This window comes from Salmo salar, chromosome ssa12 (genome assembly GCF_905237065.1).
Source record: "Salmo salar chromosome ssa12, Ssal_v3.1, whole genome shotgun sequence".
NCBI classification, from domain to species: Eukaryota; Metazoa; Chordata; class Actinopteri; order Salmoniformes; family Salmonidae; genus Salmo; species Salmo salar.
The window spans coordinates 72,046,809-72,067,099 of NC_059453.1; the positions used below are offsets into that span (position 1 = coordinate 72,046,809).

The 20,291-nt window shown below is 45.1% G+C and overlaps 1 protein-coding gene across 6 annotated transcripts in view; it reads right to left on the reverse strand.

The window, feature by feature from the left end:
- LOC106565894 (ephrin type-B receptor 2) overlaps positions 1-20,291 on the reverse strand; it is a 172,385-nt gene that overhangs the window by 93,347 nt on the left and 58,747 nt on the right. For all 6 annotated transcript variants that reach the window (XM_045691728.1, XM_014133558.2, XM_045691727.1 and 3 more), the window contains exon 2: positions 5,747-5,826. In XM_045691728.1, the coding sequence (XP_045547684.1) occupies positions 5,747-5,826 (80 nt within the window). The remainder of the gene's footprint in view (positions 1-5,746; positions 5,827-20,291) is intronic.

The following is a 20,291-nucleotide window of genomic DNA, read 5'->3' on the forward strand; positions in this document are numbered from 1 at the left end:
CCCTTCCACCAATCTACACAAGGATCATATTTACATTTTTACTTTGGAGTAAATTAAAGACATGACAATATAATGCATGCCAAGTTGCCAACCCGGGATTGACATTTCAGTGCTCATATAAAATCATAACCATACAAATATGTTCTCCCCCATGATGAAGAGGTCTTAAAAAGGCAGGATATAGTTTTACAGACCAACTTTAATCGACAATCATACTAAATTAGGGGTTACTCTATTCTAACGAGTTCCATATACTTAAATATGCTTTAACATGACCATTTAGGTAAGGAAATGGCTATATACAAAGTCATAACCAGGATCTGTCATAACCAGACTTTTTTTTATACTGAATTAACTCTTTAAATGACAAAACCTGCCTTTTAATGAAACTTGTTGTGAATTGACATGCATGGAATATAGGATCTTATATAAGACTTCCATATTTCATATTCCAGTCATATTCATTATAGCCCGACTATAGAGAATGTACAGATCTGTAGATCCCTAAAATGTCTCTAAGAAGTTGTAGATTTTAACTAGTCTAGTGCCAAATCCTCCATACATACAGTGCATTTGGAAAGTATTCAGACCAAATGACGTTTTCCAGATTTTGTTACATTACAGCCTTATTCTAAAATAGATTAAATATATATTTTTTATCATCAATCTACACACAATATCCCATAATGCCAAAGAAAAAACAGAAATATCACATCTACATAAGTATTCAAACCCTTTACTCAGTACTTTTGCTGAAGCACCTTTGGCAGCAAATTACAGCCTCGAGTCTTCTTGGGTATGACGCTACAAGCTTGGCACACCTGTATTTGGGGAGTTTCTCCCATTCTTCTCTGTAGACCCTCTCAAGCTCTGTCAGGTTGGATGGGGAGTGTCGCTGCACAGCTAATTTCAGGTCTCTCCAGAGATGTTAGATTGGGTTCAAGTCCGGGATTTGGCTATGCCACAAGCACATTCAGAGACTTGTCCCGAAGCCACTTCTGCGTTGTTTTGGCTGTGTGTTTAGGGTCGTTGTCCTGCTGGAAAATGAACCTTTACCCCAGTCTGAGGTCCTGAGTGCTATGGAGCAGGTTTTCATCAATGATCTCTCTGTACTTTGCTCTGTTCATCTTTCCCTCGATCCTGACTAGTCTCCTAGTCCCTGCCACTGAAAAACATCCCCACAGCATGATGCTGCCACCATCATGCTTCACTGTAGGGATGGTGCCAGGTTTTCTCCAGACGTGACACTTGGCCAACGAGTTCAATCTTGGTTTCATCATACCAGAGAATCGTGTTTCTCATGGTCTGAGAGTCTTTAGGTGCCTTTTGACAAACTGTCATGTGCCTTTTACTGAGGAGTGGCTTCCATCTGGCCACTCTACGATAAAGGCCTGATTGGTGGAGTGCTACAGAGATGTTTATCCTTCTATAAGGTTCTCCCATCTCCACAGAGGAACTCTGGAGCTCTGTCAGAATGATCATTGGGTTCTTGGTCACCTCCCTGACGAAGGCCCTTCTCCCCTGATTGCTCAGTTTGCCCGGGTGGCCAGCTCTAGAGTCTTGGTGGTTCCAAACTTCTTCCATATAAGGATGATGGAGGCCACTGTGCTCTTGAGGACCTTCAATGCTGCAGAAATGTTTTGGTACCCTTCCCCAGATCTGTGCCTCGACACAATTTTGTCTCGGAGCTCTACCGACAATTCCTTTCGACCTCATGGCTTGGTTTTCGCTCTGACATGCACGGGCAAGTGTGGGACCTTATATAGACAGGTGTGTGCCTTTCCAAATCATGCCCAATCAATTGAATTTACCACAGGTGGAGTCCAATCAAGTTGTAGAAACATCTCAAGGATGATCAATGGAAACACGATGCACCTGATCTCAATTACAACTCTCATATCATAGCTGTTTTATTTTTAATACATTTGCAAAAAAAACTAAAAAACGTTTCACTTTGTCATTATGGGGTATTGTGTGTAGATTGATGAGGGAAATCATTTATTTAATCGATTTTAGAATAAGACTGTCACGTAACAAAATGTGTAAAAAGTGAAGGGGTCTGAATATTTTCAGAAGGCACTGTATTAATGCCTTATTAATCTGATTCTGAATCCACTCACAAGTTGACATAAAATAAATGTTTATCATTGCTAAAGCAGAATATTAAATCAAAGTATTACACCTAGGGTTAGAATGTGCTGTGGCCAACAAACCTTTACCTCTACAATCCAGTTCTGTGTCACACAGAACATTTCTTTACTGGTGCTGAGCCCACAGGCCACATCATTAGGCCTTAATATATGAAGACCTCAACATCCTCTCCACATAATGGGTGTTTTTAGTGCAATGTCTACATTAATTTGTAACTGCCTGCAAGGTCCGGAAGGCCGCACTGAAAATTGGTTATAATTCTTTGCCGTCAAAATTTCTATTGTTTTTTGAATTTTTGGTGCTCCCTGACTGTCTAGTGATCATTAGCGAGCTGGACAGTTACGAAACTGTATGACTATAGGCCCATTACAATTTCTACACAGTATTGATTTGGTTTTAGTCATTTTAAAGTTTACTTTTTTTATCTACTCAAACCGCCAGCGGGCCGGATTGGACCCCCTCGCGGGCAAGTGCCGTATGTTTCACACCCCTGGGCTAGAGGTTAGAGGTGATACCTTCACAGCAGCTCTGTGAAGGTCAGAAGGCCTGGTGTTCACAGTTCTCTCAACTCCCACTTAGGGGAAACACTGACCACTTAACCTCTCTGTTGCTCTGCTTTGTATCAAACAGCCTCTCCTCCCACTGCCCTGTCCTGTGCACAACATACCTTCCCTATTCTGCCTGAGGCAAGTAATGTGTTATAGTTGACTAAATATTACATGGAATCTTAATCATAACATATTTCAGTTCTTGGAGGCAGTTTCAGCTGCTGCTTTAGTTAAACTTTTATTTTAGGTAATACAGGGCTGCAGCCGCCACTATAATAAGGGGTAAACTGACTGTGCAACAGATGGGAACACACCTGGAGAGCACTCATAAAAGTTGGTTTGTTCATGTTTCACTGGAATGTTAGTTTATGTAATGCTACCAACACCTGGAAAGTGAAGAACTATGTATTTGAAAAAATGTGAATACATTTATTTAATTCAATGTCCATTAATTCAATCTTGGGAGAAAAATGTAAACCATCTAAGTGAAATGGTACCAGTGATTTTGTATCCCTATTGTACAGTTGACTATGTAACACATTATGATATATTTCATGAAGCTCTACAGAGTAGTGAAAGGCCAAGTGCTGGTGTGGTGCAGCGCTGAATGTTACTGATCCGTCAGTTAAGCCCGTAAAGCCATGCATGTGTAAGACAATAGCTACTGTAAAGCATCTATGACTGGTATATTGAGCAAGTCCACTAATCACACCTGTTCCTGTTGTGCTGGTCCACTTGGGAAAGTGAGGGCCACATGAGACTTCACAATGGATTGTGACCTCATCCAGTTCCATAATTTCCCCATAAAACCCCAACGTCTGAATCTGATAGGTCTTGTACCTGACCAATCAGGGCCTGAGAGGTACTTTGGGTCTCCAATCACAGTGAAATAAATAAGAGAATCTTCAACACGGACATCGCATAATGTTTCATCTGAGGTAAAAAGCTTTTCATAATCTACCTGTAGAAGCGTGCCCCTTATAAGCTTGTCTGAAGCTGCAAGAGTAGACAATTCTAGACTTTGTGTCTAGCATAAAGGGATACAGGACACTAAAAGCTGACTGGGGCTTGTCTTTGATGTGAGAATTGAGACCCTAAAGCGTTGATGCTGATTAATAAATCTAAACAGGGCAGATTTTTAATCACTGGCCTTTTCAAATGTTTGATTTTCAAGTCTGAAGTTCTGACTTATTCATATAGATAATTAAATAGACTTTTCTGATTGTTTCGCTAAACCTTAAATTTTGTAAAGATGAAAGGGAGACGTGACGCAAACTACCTGTAAGATTCCCAGCCTCATTAACGGGGAAATGGCGGCGCTGGTTCTGTTTAGATTGAATCCAGAGCTGGTAGAGGAATACACCAGTCCTCTTTGTTCTCTCATATTAATTGTAAGAACTAGCAGGGAAGAAACAGCATGCCCTCAGGTTGAGGGAGATGTTGAGCTCAATTATTGCAGAAGATCTTTGAAGTTGCAGCAGTTGACTGTTGAAGCCCTTATTTCTTCTTCCTCCTACTTTTTTCGTGCTTAAAGACACACTGCATGATACAGTATAATTCAAACCAGCCTGGATACCAACCACAGAAGCATAAATAATTGAATAAAATAGGGAGTGGTTTTCTGAAATGCACCAGCAAATAAGTCTACAACATATTTCTCTGTGTTTTGGACCCAGTCTGAGGAGTCTGGATCATGTGGTGAGGGAAGAAGTGTAGGAGGCTGAGGTTCTGGTTTCGGCTGGCCCGGAGAGGGCTAGGCTTGTGTGTGGCTAGATGAAACCAATGCCTTGGCACACCATGTGGAAAAAGTGTGCATCAAACGCTGCTAGAGTCCATATTACACATAGCTTCATGCCTTGCATATGAACAGAAGTAATTAGCAATGCATTTATGATTGTACAATGTGACATTCATAAGGCTAGATTGTGTGGTGCAGTGGGGGCAGTTCAGGTCAAAGTGGAGAAAGTGGAGACCATTAACTCAAGGTAAACCTAACCAAGCATGTAGCCAGTTAATATTAAAGACCACCGCAATACTATTGGTCTCAATTGACCTCTACAGAACTTCTTTTATTTTAAAGCACCAGTAGGCAAAGTTTAACACCAACTCAAAACCTCCGCCCTGCAAAGAGAGAGAGGGAGATCATTTCTCAAAAAGATTGAAGATGTTTTCTGAAAGAGCCCAAAAGCCCACTGTTAAATTTGGATTATAGTTTCTCTCATGACTTCTGCACAGCTTTACGATGTCTTTCTTACAAAGACTTGGCTCACTGTGGAGAGAGCTTTCTGAGATATTACTGGCCTTTGACCTTGAAGTGAGAAATGAAAACACTACCAGTATCACATCTGTCACAGCAGTCAGGGCAGATTTACTGATAAGCTTGAGTTTGACACCCAACAGTAGGGAGAAATAATCCTTACTTTTGGGTGTTAAAAGTACAATGCAGCCGTTTTTGTCTTAATATCAAATCTTTCTGAGTAACAATTAAGTAATTTACTATGATTGTTTTCAATTAAAGTGGTCAAAAGGAAACAAAAATAACTTCTTAAAAAAAGAGCAATTTCTCAAGCAAGAAGTTTGCTAAGATTGTCTAGGAGTGGTCTGAGTGGGGAGGGGAAACCTGAAAACTAGCTGTTATTGGCAGAGGTTTGGAACAATTTTTTATTGGTCTATTAACTAATTTAACACCTGGTGATGTCACTCCATCCCATCAAAACTCCATCCCACCAAAACAGGCTGAATTTTCAGGTGGTGGTTTCAAATAGTTCTTACACTAAAAAGGTATTATCATAATTTTTACAATTTCACAGTATTATTCCAACCTCATAGTGTGGAAATATATATATAAAACACATGGAAATCACACTTTTGACTGCAGTGGACCTTTAAAACCAAAGTGTATCTGTAAGGACCTTAAATTAACTGAAAATGTAGTGTACTGTAGTATTGCTGCATCTGCATGCAAATGAATAAATCAGCAATCGAGTTAATTAAGTAACTCAAATGAAAATTCAATGACATCAAGTAGATGATGAGGTAACACTCACGCTGTTGTCACTGGAACCTGACACGGGATAGACTGTCCAGCCCAGCTCAGCTGTCGCTGTGGTAGAGTCCATTAGTGTTTCTGTGGAGGAGAGAGAGAGGGCGGTCAGACAACTACTTTCAAACAAACAATATACAGTAGCAGCAGTGCACATTTACAGCAGGTGAGCATAGGCGAAGATGGGAGTCCATTAATGAGTCCATCCATTCAAACCCTGATCAGATATTATTTCAATTCATTGCAATGAAAATATACACTGCTCAAAAAAATAAAGGGAACACTTAAACAACACAATGTAACTCCAAGTCAATCACACTTCTGTGAAATCAAACTGTCCACTTAGGAAGCAACACTGATTGACAATAAATTTCACATGCTGTTGTGCAAATGGAATAGACAACAGGTGGAAATTATAGGCAATTAGCAAGACACCCCCGATAAAGGAGTGGTTCTGCAGGTGGTGACCACAGACCACTTCTCAGTTCCTATGCTTCCTGGCTGATGTTTTGGTCACTTTTGAATGCTGGTGGTGCTTTCACTCTAGTGGTAGCGTGAGTGGCTCAGGTAGTGCAGCTCATCCAGGATGGCACATCAATGCGAGCTGTGGCAAGAAGGTTTGCTGTGTCTGTCAGCGTAGTGTCCAGAGCATGGAGGCGCTACCAGGAGACAGGCCAGTACATCAGGAGATGTGGAGGAGGCCGTAGGAGGGCAACAACCCAGCAGCAGGACCGCTACCTCCGCCTTTGGGCAAGGAGGAGCTGGAGGAGCACTGCCAGAGCCCTGCAAAATGACCTCCAGCAGGCCACAAATGTGCATGTGTCTGCTCAAACGGTCAGAAACAGACTCCATGAGGGTGGTATGAGGGCCCGACGTCCACAGGTGGGGGTTGTGCTTACAGCCCAACACCGTGCAGGACGTTTGGCATTTGCCAGAGAACACCAAGATTGGCAAATTCGCCACTGGCACCCTTTGCTCTTCACAGATGAAAGCAGGTTCACACTGAGCACATGTGACAGACGTGACAGAGTCTGGAGACGCCGTGGAGAACGTTCTGCTGCCTGCAACATCCTCCAGCATGACCGGTTTGGCGGTGGGTCAGTCATGGTGTGGGGTGGCATTTCTTTGGGAGGCCGCACAGCCCTCCATGTGCTCGCCAGAGGTAGCCTGACTGCCATTAGATACCGAGATGAGATCCTCAGACCCCTTGTGAGACCATATGCTGGTGCAGTCGGCCCTGGGTTCCTCCTAATGCAAGACAATGCTAGACCTCATGTGGCTGGAGTGTGTCAGCAGTTCCTGCAAGAGGAAGGCATTGATGCTATGGACTGGCCCGCCCGTTCCCCAAACCTGAATCCAATTGAGCACATCTGGGACATCATGTCTCGCTCTATCCACCAACGCCACGTTGCACCACAGACTGTCCAGGAGTTGGCGGATGCTTTAGTCCAGGTCTGGGAGGAGATCCCTCAGGAGACCATCCGCCGCCTCATCCGGAGCATGCCCAGGCGTTGTAGGGAGGTCATACAGGCACGTGGAGGCCACACACACTACTGAGCCTCATTTTGACTTGTTTTAAGGACATTACATCAAAGTTGGATCAGCCTGTAGTGTGGTTTTCCACTTTAATTTTGAGTGTGACTCCAAATCCAGACCTCCATGGGTTGATAAATTGGATTTCCATTTTTTGTGTGATTTTGTTGTCAGCACATTCAACTATGTAAAGAAAAAAGTATTTAATAAGATTATTTCATTCATTCAGATCTAGGATGTTATTTTAGTGTTCCCTTAATTTTTTTGAGCAGTATACTTCATTTTTCAGTGTCAAAAATACTCCTATTGTAGATAGTATATTTGCAGATATCTCCATTATCCCCTCTGTCAAAGTTGGCATTGCTTTTGTTTGAGACCCAGGCATATTTGGCTACATGCTGTAGTGGTAAACAGAGGGGCATAGTGTGACCATCCACATGGAAAAGAACAGATCACTGGGTTCACTGGAACCTGGTCAACTCTACCACAGCCACCAAGCTACTACATGATAGGTCAACTTCCACTCAACAGGCACATGCTTCTTCAGTTCTACCCCCTGGCTTTGAGGGGCAAGCGCACTCTAAACGAGCTGGATTAGCTGGTGGAAAAAAACACCTCTGGTAATTAGGGTCAAAGAGGTATGTCTCCTGTTTGTCATGAGGTCCTCTGTGGCCAGCCAATGGAATTTCAGCGGCAGGCCAGGCAGGCTGTCCTTCAGAGCCTTCTCTCTGAGGGACACAGAGGGGAGAGGGAGGGGGAAGAAGGAGGGTACTGCAGGCCTAATGAATTTCCCCTGCTTATTAGCCTGCAGCACCAGTGTTGAGCTGGAGCAGATGGAGACAACATTCATCAGGTGTTAAGCATCAGCTGCAACTCCAAAAGGGCAAAGAAAGATGTATGAACTCCTCTCGACAAGCTAGCAACTAACCATAAGTTACTGTTGGTGATTGGTAGTCTAAAGCTATTTTTCAAAGATGTATTTGATATTCAGTAAAAACCAGAAGTATTTAAAAAATGCTTCTGTATGATGTCAGAGTTCCTTTTCGGAAATTGGATAAAAGGACTATCGGGCTAATGATCCGGGTGGCCTGATTCCACAGTGCAGTATGGCTAAACTCACACAAGAGAGAGAAAAGCACCCAATATAATTTAGAATGTTCCCGCATTTCATAACATGTGGATTTCCTCTTTATATTCCAGAGGAAACCAAAGCTTTTAATTAACAGGCTCCACATGCCGCAAATTTATTTTTAGGAACTTGCCGAATCTCAGAGCCTCACCAATATACACAAAGCATAATAGCACATTTCACATCCAATTCAGTTATCACAAAGCCCAAATCGTATAATTAGGCAGAGGAGGCTGCGTTTGTGCTGCCATTGATAACCTTGCGCGACTCCGCAGTCTACATGGGTGTTAGGCAGTGAAATGGTAATTATCCCCCGTAATGATAATGATAATTAGCTGGGGAGTAAGTGAGAATGATGAACCCCTTGGTGGTGGTTTAGAGAACAGGGAGGGAAGGAGTGAATTCCCCTGATATGTGAACACAGACGGCCCTCTTCTCTTCCCTCCACTCCCTCAGTCAGGCTCACACACACCTGCTTCCTTCCATCAGAGACCCACACGCTGGACAAGTAGGACCTTACCCAGAAAGACTGATCACCTTTCTCCCTCCTGCTGACTAGACTTCATAGCAGGCAGCCACACCAATTCATTACCTACTGCAGTACCGAGTGTACCTCACTGAATCACCACCAGCACTGTTCAACCCCGTCATCAGTCCTCAGGCTCCCAGCAGGCAGCACAGTGGAAGGGCATGGCCACTCAGTCAGACACACTGTCCATTAATCAGGGATATGAGGTGAGAGTGGCCAGTCAGAGTGGAGGGAGGCCTCTGGCCCAGAACAGGGAATGGTGTGGCAGCAATGGAGCCTGGAGAAGCCAGCAGACCAGGACTGACTGTTTACACTGAGGTCTGGATGTGACTACACATTCCAGCCTGGGCCTCTGGCTCAGCTGGGGGGTCAAAGGTTACCAGCTATATTTCAGAGTTATATGAGCACATGGAGGATGTGAGACCTTCAACTTTTCAATATGGCTGTCTTTTTTTTACTACTAGACAGACTCAGCCTCAACACTGAAGGTGCATGAATATGCAATGAGACCTGGGAGTTTTAGAAACTGCTTACAGGCCTAAGAGCGCTTCCTAGAACACTTCCTGAGAGTAAGCAAGGAGGGTTTTGTGCTGATCTGAAACCTCCCTGAGAGAGCTGTTTGAAGTTACAGAGGGGCCAGACGGGAGGGGCCAGCGGTGCTTCAACAACACTCAGTTTTCTCAGAGCTAGGAGTCGATGAAGCCGCAGCCTCTCAGCTTTCCACAGTATGCCATCACATTTTACATTAAGATTAGAAAGAGCAGCTGTTCACAAGCCCATAAACAAAATGAGCCCCAGAACACATACCCACATTAATTGACATGGATCAAGGCGCTTTTAGGCCTGGGATTATTGCGGTGGTAATTGGTTGGTCGGCAGCCACATTCTAATTACAAAAAAAGGAGGAGTACCTGGTATAACTTCTATTTCTAAGAAGTGTAGGAGAAAGTTATTTGCAGAGCAGTGTGTTCCAAATGTATTACACGCCTCGTTAGCAGATGGGCAATACACAATGGTGGTGGACGAGCCAAGCTTCCTGCACACACAGTAAAGTGCTTTGAGACCAAGTGAGTATGTTTTCAAGGTATGTGATTTGGGTACATTGCCAGCCATTTTAATCCAGGCACAGTGATTCCCCTCCAGGTCTACAGAACAGGGGATGCAACAGAGGACAGGAAAGAACAGGACAGGACAGGTGAACCGCCATAGAGCTCACACATGTGCTTGATTTGGGTGGGTACAGTGTGAGTATGCTTTGGCTTGAGGTGAGGAGGTCAGGCTTTGAGAGATGGATGGCCAATTAGTGTGTAGGGTTGAGCATAGCAGTCTGACTGATGGATGCCAGGGAGGGAGCTCTCCTTATCTCCTCCAGGGTGGACCATCTTATCTCCCAGTTCCCACTACCCTCCTCCAGGGTGGACCATCTCATCTCCCAGCTCCCACTGCCCTCCTCCAGGGTGGACCATCTCATCTCCCAGTTCCCAGTTCCCTCCTCCAGGGTGGACCATCTCATCTCCCAGTTCCCACTTCCCTCCTCCAGGGTGGACCATCTCATCTCCCATCTCCCACTGCCCTCCTCCAGGGTGGACCATCTCATCTCCCATCTCCCACTACCCTCCTCCAGGGTGGACCATCTCATCTCCCAGTTCCCACTTCCCTCCTCCAGGGTGGACCATCTCATCTCCCAGTTCCCACTGCCCTCCTCCAAGGTGGACCATCTCATCTCCCAGCTCCCACTGCCCTCCTCCAGGGTGGATCATCTCATCTCCCAGTTGCCACTGCCCTCCTCCAGGATGGATCATCTCATCTCCCATCTCTCACTACCCTCCTCCAGGGTGGACCATCTCATCTCCCAGTTGCCACTGCCCTCCTCAAGGATGGATCATCTCATCTCCCATCTCCCACTACCCTCCTCCAGGGTGGACCATCTCATCTCCCAGTTCCCACTGCCCTCCTCCAGGGTGGACCATCTCATCTCCCAGCTCCCACTGCCCTCCACCAGGCAGGAAACAGGCAACAAGTGCAGACTTCCAAACAGATCCCTGTCTCTACAACACTTATACACAAACACACAGGGGTACACACACACACACACTACTCACTGTCACAAATTCACTGACTATACTTAAAAAAAAAAAAAAGTTACAAAAAAGAAGCTTTCATGTCATAAAGCATGAATATTCAGCAAGTGTTCTGTCAAAATAGTGCAGAACAACAGCGCGGAACAGCCATGTAGAATACTGTTATAGTTCTAGCCAGCTTCAATATGAGCAAAACCCGGCTTGTATCAAATTATGTCTATAGTTTACTGAGGGTATTTCTGAAGAAGCGATTGACCTCCAAAACACAGCATGCAGCGGCTTGCAGGGGTGATGTTCTTTTATCCTCCTCACCAGGAGAACTGTACTATAGCCTAGCCTCTATGGAGCAAATCATTCAACATTGACTTCTACATCAAAGCCGCCACTTATACTTTCTTTCCCACCACGGTAGAAATAGCAGGTTACAACACCACAGTGCTTTTCTCACCAAATCTGTGGTGTGTAAAACTCAATGAACTTCCATGTCATTAAACACCTGGAATCATAGGCTATATTTAATGGTAAATGTGGATTATAGATGGCGGTACAGCTATATCTTAACATGAACAATATGTCTATAATCTAATACCATAGACCACAGAGAGCAGTCTTCTTGTGGACAGAGCTAAGAAATGTGCCTACATTTATGGGCACTGGCATTGGAAAAACTGCCGGTGCTGAGGTAAGTCTGATGCCCATAATGATGGACGCAGACTGCTACTGTATGGCATTTTGGACAGAATAACAAGTAGAGTGCTCGGTTTCATTTGAGCCCGAGCCGTCTCAGAAATCTTTCAACACAAGGAGGGTCCATTAGGTGGGGCTCCCACCACCACATTACAACATGTCCTTGTGCGGTAAATTAATCAGTAATCCTGCATTTACAATGAAACAGGCTTTGTGGATGAGGTGGCATCAGCCCAAACCCTGACTTTTTTCAAAGAGTCAAACTGGGCTTGGCATGCCGCCCTGGGTATCCGGTGCACTTTAACATGTGTCTTTGGAGAGACATCACTCTATCAGGGAGATTTATGGGTAACTGGGGGTTATTGTTGGGTCTTGCAAGGCCCGGTTCTGGGGTTCTGATGATGATGTAGGGGCTCGAGGAGTGATGAGGTGGGAATGAGCGGGACATGGCTGAGGCCGGGGATCTGGGCCTGCTCTGAGGGAGAGAGACGAAGTTGGGCAGTTGATTTTGGCAGAAGACGGTGCCCTGTGAAATATGCTACCACACACAGTACGTGGAGCACTCTGACTGCTGACAGAATGATACAGCATAGCATTCCCCTGGGCTTCAGGCAGGATGTTCTACAGTAATCCTTACAGAGCTCACTGTGTTATCATTCAATATAATAACCTGTCAGCCTGGAAAAGGAGCAATGACCAAAAACGAAAAAGATAATCAAGCAAAAACTATATTCTAGGTCAAGTCCTCTATGACTCATCCAAACACTCTCCAGTCTTAACCCTTTTCTAAAAAAGCCAATTTAATCACAAGATTATCTAATCAAAAATACTTGATTATTTCCGTAAGTAAATGTGTCAAACTACCGGATGACAAAAATAGTAGCTACTCCTGACCCTTTTTCAGTATGTCCATTATACCACATATCTTTAAAAGGCCAATCACAGACAAAAACGTGATTTCCTGTGTTTTATATATATTTCCACACTATGAGGTTGGAATAATACTGTGAAATTGTGAAAATTATGATAATGACAACTCCAGGAGGTAAATTAGTTGCTAGATCAATGAGAAACAGAGTTACAAACCTCTCTGCCAATAACAGCTAGTTTTCAGTCGTCGTCCCCCACTCCCAGACAGTCCTAGTAATTTCTCTTTGCTAAGAAGCTATTTTTATTTCTTTTTGACCACTTTAATTGAAAACAGTCACAGAAAGACACTTAATTGTTACCCAGAAATGATTTAATATTGAGATAAAAATGGCTGCAAACTTTGTAAACAAACTTGTTAACAAAGTTTGTAAACACACCAGCAGTGATATGCTTAGCTCCCATGTTAAAGGATTTTTCCAACTATTCCAAAATAATATACTAAATCATTTTCCAAAACCTGTCTTATATCATCATGGATTACAACACCCCTGTGCGCTAGCTTGCCAATCTTTTCAACATTTAGTATTCTTTCCATGCATCCAGAGCGTGTGCTATTGCTATTAGCAGTAACTGTAGGCACATCATTAGCACACAGTTTCACTGCACATTACAATGTAGTTAGTTCTGAAAGACACCATATTTCACAACGATTTGAGTGCTCCACTGTGAATTGAGAACCATCAACCTCAACAGTAAATGGGGAGGAAGAATGGTCACCACCTGATCAATCTAGAAAACCAGGGCTACGGCAGAGCTGTCTCCCCTTCCACTCCAAGTTTGTACTATAAGATTATGAGCACGCCTCAGAGACTAAGGAAAACCGATCTCTGTTTCAACATTTCAGATCCAAAGCCCTGGAGCTGGGGCTAGGCCTTGAGCTGGGGCTGGAGCTGGGGCTGTGGCTGGAGCTGGGGCTATGGCTGGGGCTGGAGCTGGGGCTGTGGCTGGAGCTGGGGCTGGGGCTGTGGCTGGAGCTGGGGCTGTTGCTGGAGCTGGGGATGGAGCTGAGGCTGTGGCTGGAGCTGGGGATGGAGCTGAGGCTGTGGCTGGAGCTGGGGATGGAGCTGAGGCTGTGGCTGGAGCTGGGGATGGAGCTGGGGCTGTGGCTGGAGCTGGGGATGGAGCTGGGGATGGAGCTGGGGCTGTGGCTGGAGCTGGAGCTGGGGATGGAACTGGGGCTGGAACTGGGGCTGTGGCTGGAGCTGGAGCTGTGGCTGTGGCTGGAGCTGGGGATGGAGCTGTGGCTGGAGCTGGGGCTGTGGCTGGGGCTGGAGCTGGGGCTGGAGCTGGGGATGGGGCTGTGGCTGGGGCTGTGGCTGGAGCTGTGGCTGGAGCTGGGGCTGGAGCTGTGGCTGGAGCTGGGGCTGTGGCTGGAGCTGGGGATGGAACTGGGGCTGTGGCTGGAGCTGGGGCTGGAGCTGTGGCTGGAGCTGGGGGCTGTGGCTTTAAAGCCTGGTGGATAGAGAGAAGGAAGTCCAGATGGACCATTTCTCTGGCTGTCAGAGAGTAACCGCTGTACTACAACACACTGCCATGTCCCACAGCTCTCTGCCTGACCTGAAATATGCATGAGATGGAAATGTGTGAGACTAAGCTTCTGAATTTCCACTTTCCTCCTATCGGGTTGAATATGTATTTAAATCTAGGCCATGCAGGATGTGAATCACTGTCCTGGACATTAAGGGTTAAATGTGATTAATTTATGATACTCTGATGTTTGTCTCTAGGCACAAGTCCCTTATTTATTGATTGGCTAAAGCGATTGAAGCAGGTAATCTTAAAAACAAATGTATACAGCATGCTGTGTATGCTTGACACCTACAGTAGTTTCCTAGATTACACATTGATATACAAAATGGTGTATCACTTCTAGGTTAAGTGCTACATGAACTGTAAATGGGGATTCTGACTTTATGTTGTTTAATGATATATGTGACTCACCCGGACATGTGAATTATTCATGGTATGTAAAATAAGTCATTGCCTCTCACGCAGAGACAGGCTTGCTTCATTGTGGCCATTTATCAATCGACTTGGGGAAAAATGAAGTGGAAAATAAGGACATATGAAAATAACATTGAAATTAAAATTACAGTGATTTTACACACCATTAAGCCTTGGCTCCAAAGTCAATACTTTTTGAATCCCAAGAACTGCCAGTTTCTCCAATTTCCTGTGCCTTACCTGGCATGTGCTTAAAATGGGCACAGGGGAAATAAAAACCCATCATTACGTGTAGCTTGTATCAACAACAAATACCATAACCAGTGTTTGGGAGTAGTGAACAACATGTTATTCAACTAGTAATGTAACTACATTTTGCAGTATCTTGGTGGTAGTTCAACTAAATTAAAATCTTGATAGTGTTTCCAGTAGTTAAGTACTTTTTTGCTATGCAGCGGAACAGCACACCACTTCATTTACGAAAATAAAATATAGGTGAATGTCCGTTCTTTTTTGGCATCAAACCTGCCAATTCTCACTTGAAACCATTTTTTTGTGATCAATAGGGTAAATGACACATTCTGTTAACGTCTGACCCCAGAGTGAACTGTTCTTGCTATTAACATCTGACCCCAGAGTGATCTGTTCTTGCTATTAACATCTGACCCCAGAGTGATCTGTTCTTGCTATTAACATCTGACCCCAGAGTGATCTGTTCTTGCTATTAACATCTGACCCCAGAGTGATCTGTTCTTGCTATTAACATCTGACCCCAGAGTGATCTGTTCTTGCTATTAACATCTGACCCCAGAGTGATCTGTTCTTGCTATTAACATCTGACCCCAGAGTGATCTGTTATTGCTATTAACATCTGACCCCAGAGTGATCTGTTCTTGCTATTAACATCTGACCCCAGAGTGACCTGTCTTGCAATTTGTAGTCCATGACATTTCCGATTCAGATCATTTAGACTATCACAATGTCATTTGGATGTAGTGAACTTCTTTTTCAAAGTAGCTTTAAGTACGTTTTTCTTAAGGGTAGCTTTAGTGTAGCTTAACTTCTTCCAGTGTGAAGTAATTGCTAGCTTGGTAAACTATATTTTCAGAGTAGCTTCACCAACACTGTAATGTGTAGCTTCCCTACTGTAACGTGTGTTTAAAAGATTTACGAAAGGGTGGGGCGGGAATACAGGCATTGGCCCTGTATCCTACTAAGAGGCTTCAAAAGAACAAAAGACTTGACACAAGAGTGGGAGTTAGATTATCATGGCCAGCATATTGAGTTCACATACTGTTTACTCTCACTGTTTGAGACATTGGCAACAAACCAAAACATTGGTATCCGGATCCATAAAAAGAACACATATCAGGGAACAGAGATTAATAAGAAACTTTGCATCCTGCTGTTTGAAACCCCTAGGCGTGTTTGTGCCTGCCTGTGGTAGGGATTGGCAACAGCTGTCCTTGTCTTTTGTATGGCAAGGAGCCTCCAGAAAAATGTCAAAGCTAAATATCACAGGGGATGATTACCGAGATCTGGGGACTCAAATAACCTCAATTCATTTTCCATAACCATCCCACCAAGTATAACTAATACAATCTGGTAGCACAACTATTACAAGATAAAGGATACAAGAATATCTCACCACTCTGTCCTTAAATCTCCTCTCAGTAATATGAATCACAAGAATTGCATGTGCCCTAGATTGCCATGTTAAACCTTCAGCCCTTTCTGTGTAGTTTCAGTGCTGAGGAATTTGAGCAGTGACATTTGATGTGTGAGCATCACAGGGTCAAACTAGGGGAGTTGATCCATTGCCAGTCAATGCAGTCTGTCTGCCAGGAAAGCCATCAGCTCTAGATCTCTGTCTGCATGATATCTCCATCCCCACCTTCCCTGCTGCATAATCAATAGCATGGTCTAGCTAGCCTATATATTTACTCACCCCGGTGTGGCGTAATCTTCAATAGAAGAATGTTAATGGAGACTTTAATCAAACATGAGCATGAAAAGGGGACGAGACTGATATGAAATAGTAAAGATTTGGGGAGGCCTGTATGAATCACCTGACAGACAAATGGCTAGAGACGGATAATGACCATACATCCTCCTATAAAGAGAGGGGGATTACAGAGTGTCTGTGGGGGTGTGTCTAATGGATTTCTGTGTGTATGTATATGTGTGTGTGTGTGTGTGTGTGTGTGCATACTTGATTGTGTGCCTGTGTGTGTTTGAGTGCACGCCTTTGTAAGAGCATGGCTGGTGTAGTGACTGAATGATGAGGCCATGCTTAGCAGCAGACAACAGACTCCAGCAGCTCCAGGTGGACAGCCCTTCCCTCCTCCCTCCCTCCCTGCATGCCTCCTAACACTCAGGCTTGTTACGGCTCTCTGAGACGCTCCATATCCAGCCCACCTCCCTTAAGTTCCCTGAACTGAGGAGGAGATGAGTGTACCTCCTCACGGCCGTGACCGTTTTACCAGGACCCCCTGGACTTGGGGACCACACGTATCAGGGAACAGAGGAATGTCAGACCTGCTTCAGATTCCTGGCCTATGAGCTAGTCGTCCTCTTGTCTGTGGAAGAGTTATGACCGGTCACGCCCCCCAGGGTTCTTTCTATAAAGCTCAGGCTCTGAGACAGGCTCCACAGTGGGTCTAGTCCTGCACTGCTGGGACCATTACTCCTGTCTGAGGAGCCTAGCGTAAAGACACAGCCAGGACATGCCTCTACACTAACCCAAATATCACTCCACACACTGGCACCCCAAATCCCTGCCATCAACATGCTCTCCATCACTGAATGCATAGCACAATGGAAAGTGTGTACCATTAAAGAATTTTAAGGCCCTCCTAACACTAAACTAACATTAACTACAGCTATCCGAGACATTGGACACCTGTGGGCCTGAGATGGAGAGCTAATGGGTTCATGGTGGCCAGCTCTGAATGGTTATAAACAGGGTTAAGTTGAGCTGCCTGGGACAGCACAGCAGCACTCCCTTCAGCTGGACCCGGCTATGTTTACAAGACACAATACTCACCAGACACATTTTTCCACTTAAAGTGTCTGTACTCTCTCACATTACTGAGTGCTGAGAACTCCAATACACCTACACACCAACTGGGCCAGTGCTGTACCACAGCAGAAAAACAGAGTCATCCCAGACCAGAAAAAACACAACTTCTCAATAATTCTGCACTCTAGCTCCTCCACACAACCAGGAAAAAGAGGCATTTTCCTTGAAATCCTCAGTATCAAATCAAATTGTATTTTTCACACGCGCCGAATACAACAGGTACAACAGACCTTACCGTGAAATGCTAACTTATGGGCCCTTAATTTTGTAAAAAAGTAAGTAAGAAAAATGTGCTAAATAAACGAAATGAAAAATAGTAAAACACTAACAATAACAAGGCTGTGTACCGGTACCGAGTTAATGTGCAGGGGTACGGGTTAGTCAAGGTAATTAAGGTAATATGTTCTGTAGGTAGGGGTAAAGTGACTATGCATAGATTGTGTGTGTGTGTGTGTGTGTGTGTGTGTGTGTGTGTGTGTGTGTGTGTGTGTGTGTGTGTGTGTGTGTGTGTGTGTGTGTGTGTGAGTGTCAGTGAAGTATCAATGAGAATAGGCGCCCGAGTGGCACAGCAGTCTACTAGAGGTGCCACTACAGACCATGGTTCGATCCTGGGCTGTATCACAACCGGCTGTGATCGGGAGTCCCATAGGACAGCGCACAAATGTGCCAGTGTCGCACGGGTTAATAGGGGAGGGTTTGGCTGGGGTAGTCCGTCATTGTAAAATAAGAAATTGTTCTTAACTGACTTGCCTAGATAAATAAAGGTTAATAAATAAAAAGAGAGTGCAAGAGAGTCAGTGCAAAAAATAAATATGAAGTCGGATGCCAAGTAGCTGCCAGACCAATCCGTGATGCAAGCAGTCAGGATGCCAAATCATTTCAGCCTCCTGAGAGGGAATAGGTGTTGTCGTGCCCTCTTCACGACTGTTTTGGTGTGTTTGGACCATGATAGGTCCTTAGTGATGTGGAAACCAAGGAACTTGAAGCTCCCGACCCACTCCACTACAGCTCCGCCGATATTAATGGAGGTGTGCTTGGACCCCTTTTCCTGTAGTCCACGATCAGCTCCTTTGTCTTGCTCACACTGAGGGAGAGGTTGTTGTCCTGGCACCACACTGCCAGATCTCTGACCTCCTCCCTGACGGTGTTGGTGTCATGTGTGGCCATGCAGTCATGGGTGAACAGGGAGTACAGGAGGGGACTAAGCACACACACTTGAAGGGCCCCCGTGTTGAAGGTCAAACTTTCCATCTTCTCCACTACTGTACTGTCGATGTGGATAGGAGGGTGCTCCCTCTGCTGTTTCCTGAAGTCCACGATCATCTCCTTTGTTTTGTTGATGTTGAGTGTGTAATTATTTTCCTGACACCACATTCCAAGGGCCCTCACCTCCTCCCTGTAGGCCGTCTCGTCATTGTTGGTAATCAAGCGTACCACTGTAGTGTCATCTGCAAACTTGATGACTGAGTTGGAGGCGTGCATGGCCACGCAGTCATGGGTGAACAGGGAGTACAGGAGAGGGCTGAGAACGCAACCCTTGTGGGGCCCAGTGTTGAGGATCAGCGGGGTGGAGATGTTGTTTCCTACCCTCACCCTGATGGGGTAGCCAGTCAGAATGTCCAGAAAGTCCACCCAGTTGCACAGGGCGGGGTCGAGACCCAGGGTCTTGAGCTTAATGACGAGTTTGGAGGGTACAATGGTGTTAAATGCTGAGCTGTAGCCGATGAACAGCATTCTTACATAGGTATTCCTCTTGTCCAGATGGGCTAGGGCAGTGTGCAGTGTGATTGCGATTGCGTCGTCTGCGGACCTATTGGGGCGGTAAGCAAATTGGAGTGGGTCTAGGGTGTCAGGTAGGGTGGAGGTGATATGATCCTTGACTAGTCTCTCAAAGCACTTCATGATGACGGAAGTGAGTGCTACGGTGCGATAGTCGTTTAGCTCAGTTACCTTAGCTTTCTTGGGAACAGGAACAATGGTGGCCCTCTTGAAGCATGTGGGAACAGCAGACTGGGATAGGGATTGATTGAATATGTCCGTAAACACACCAGCCAGCTGGTCTTGCGCATGCTCTGAGGACGCGGCTAGGAATGCCGTCTGGGCCGTTTAAATGTTTTACTCACGTTGGCTGCAGTGAAGGAGAGTCCGCAGGTTTTGGTAGCGGCCCGTGTCGGTGGCACTGTATTGTCCTCAAAGGGAGCAAAAAAGTTGTTTAGTCTGTCTGGGAGCAAGACATCGGGGTCCGCGACGAGGCTGGCTTTCTTTTTGTAGTCCGTGATTGACTGTAGACCCTGCCACATACCTCTCGCGTCTGAGCTGTTGAATTGCGATTCTACTTTGTCTCTATACTGATGCTTATCTTGTTTGATTGCCTTGCGGAGGGAATAGCTACACTGTTTGTATTTGGTCATGTTTCCGGTCGCCTTGCCCTGATTAAAAGCAGTGGTTCGCGCTTTCAGTTTTGCGTGAATGAAGGTCAGCATGGCGGATGTGTTGTGACCTACCCTCACCACCTGGGGCGGCCCGCCAGGAAGTCCAGGATCCAGTTGCAGAGGGAGGTGTTCAGTCCCAGGGTCCTTAGCTTAGTGATGAGCTTGGAGGGCACTATGGTGTTGAACGCTAAGCTGTAGTCAA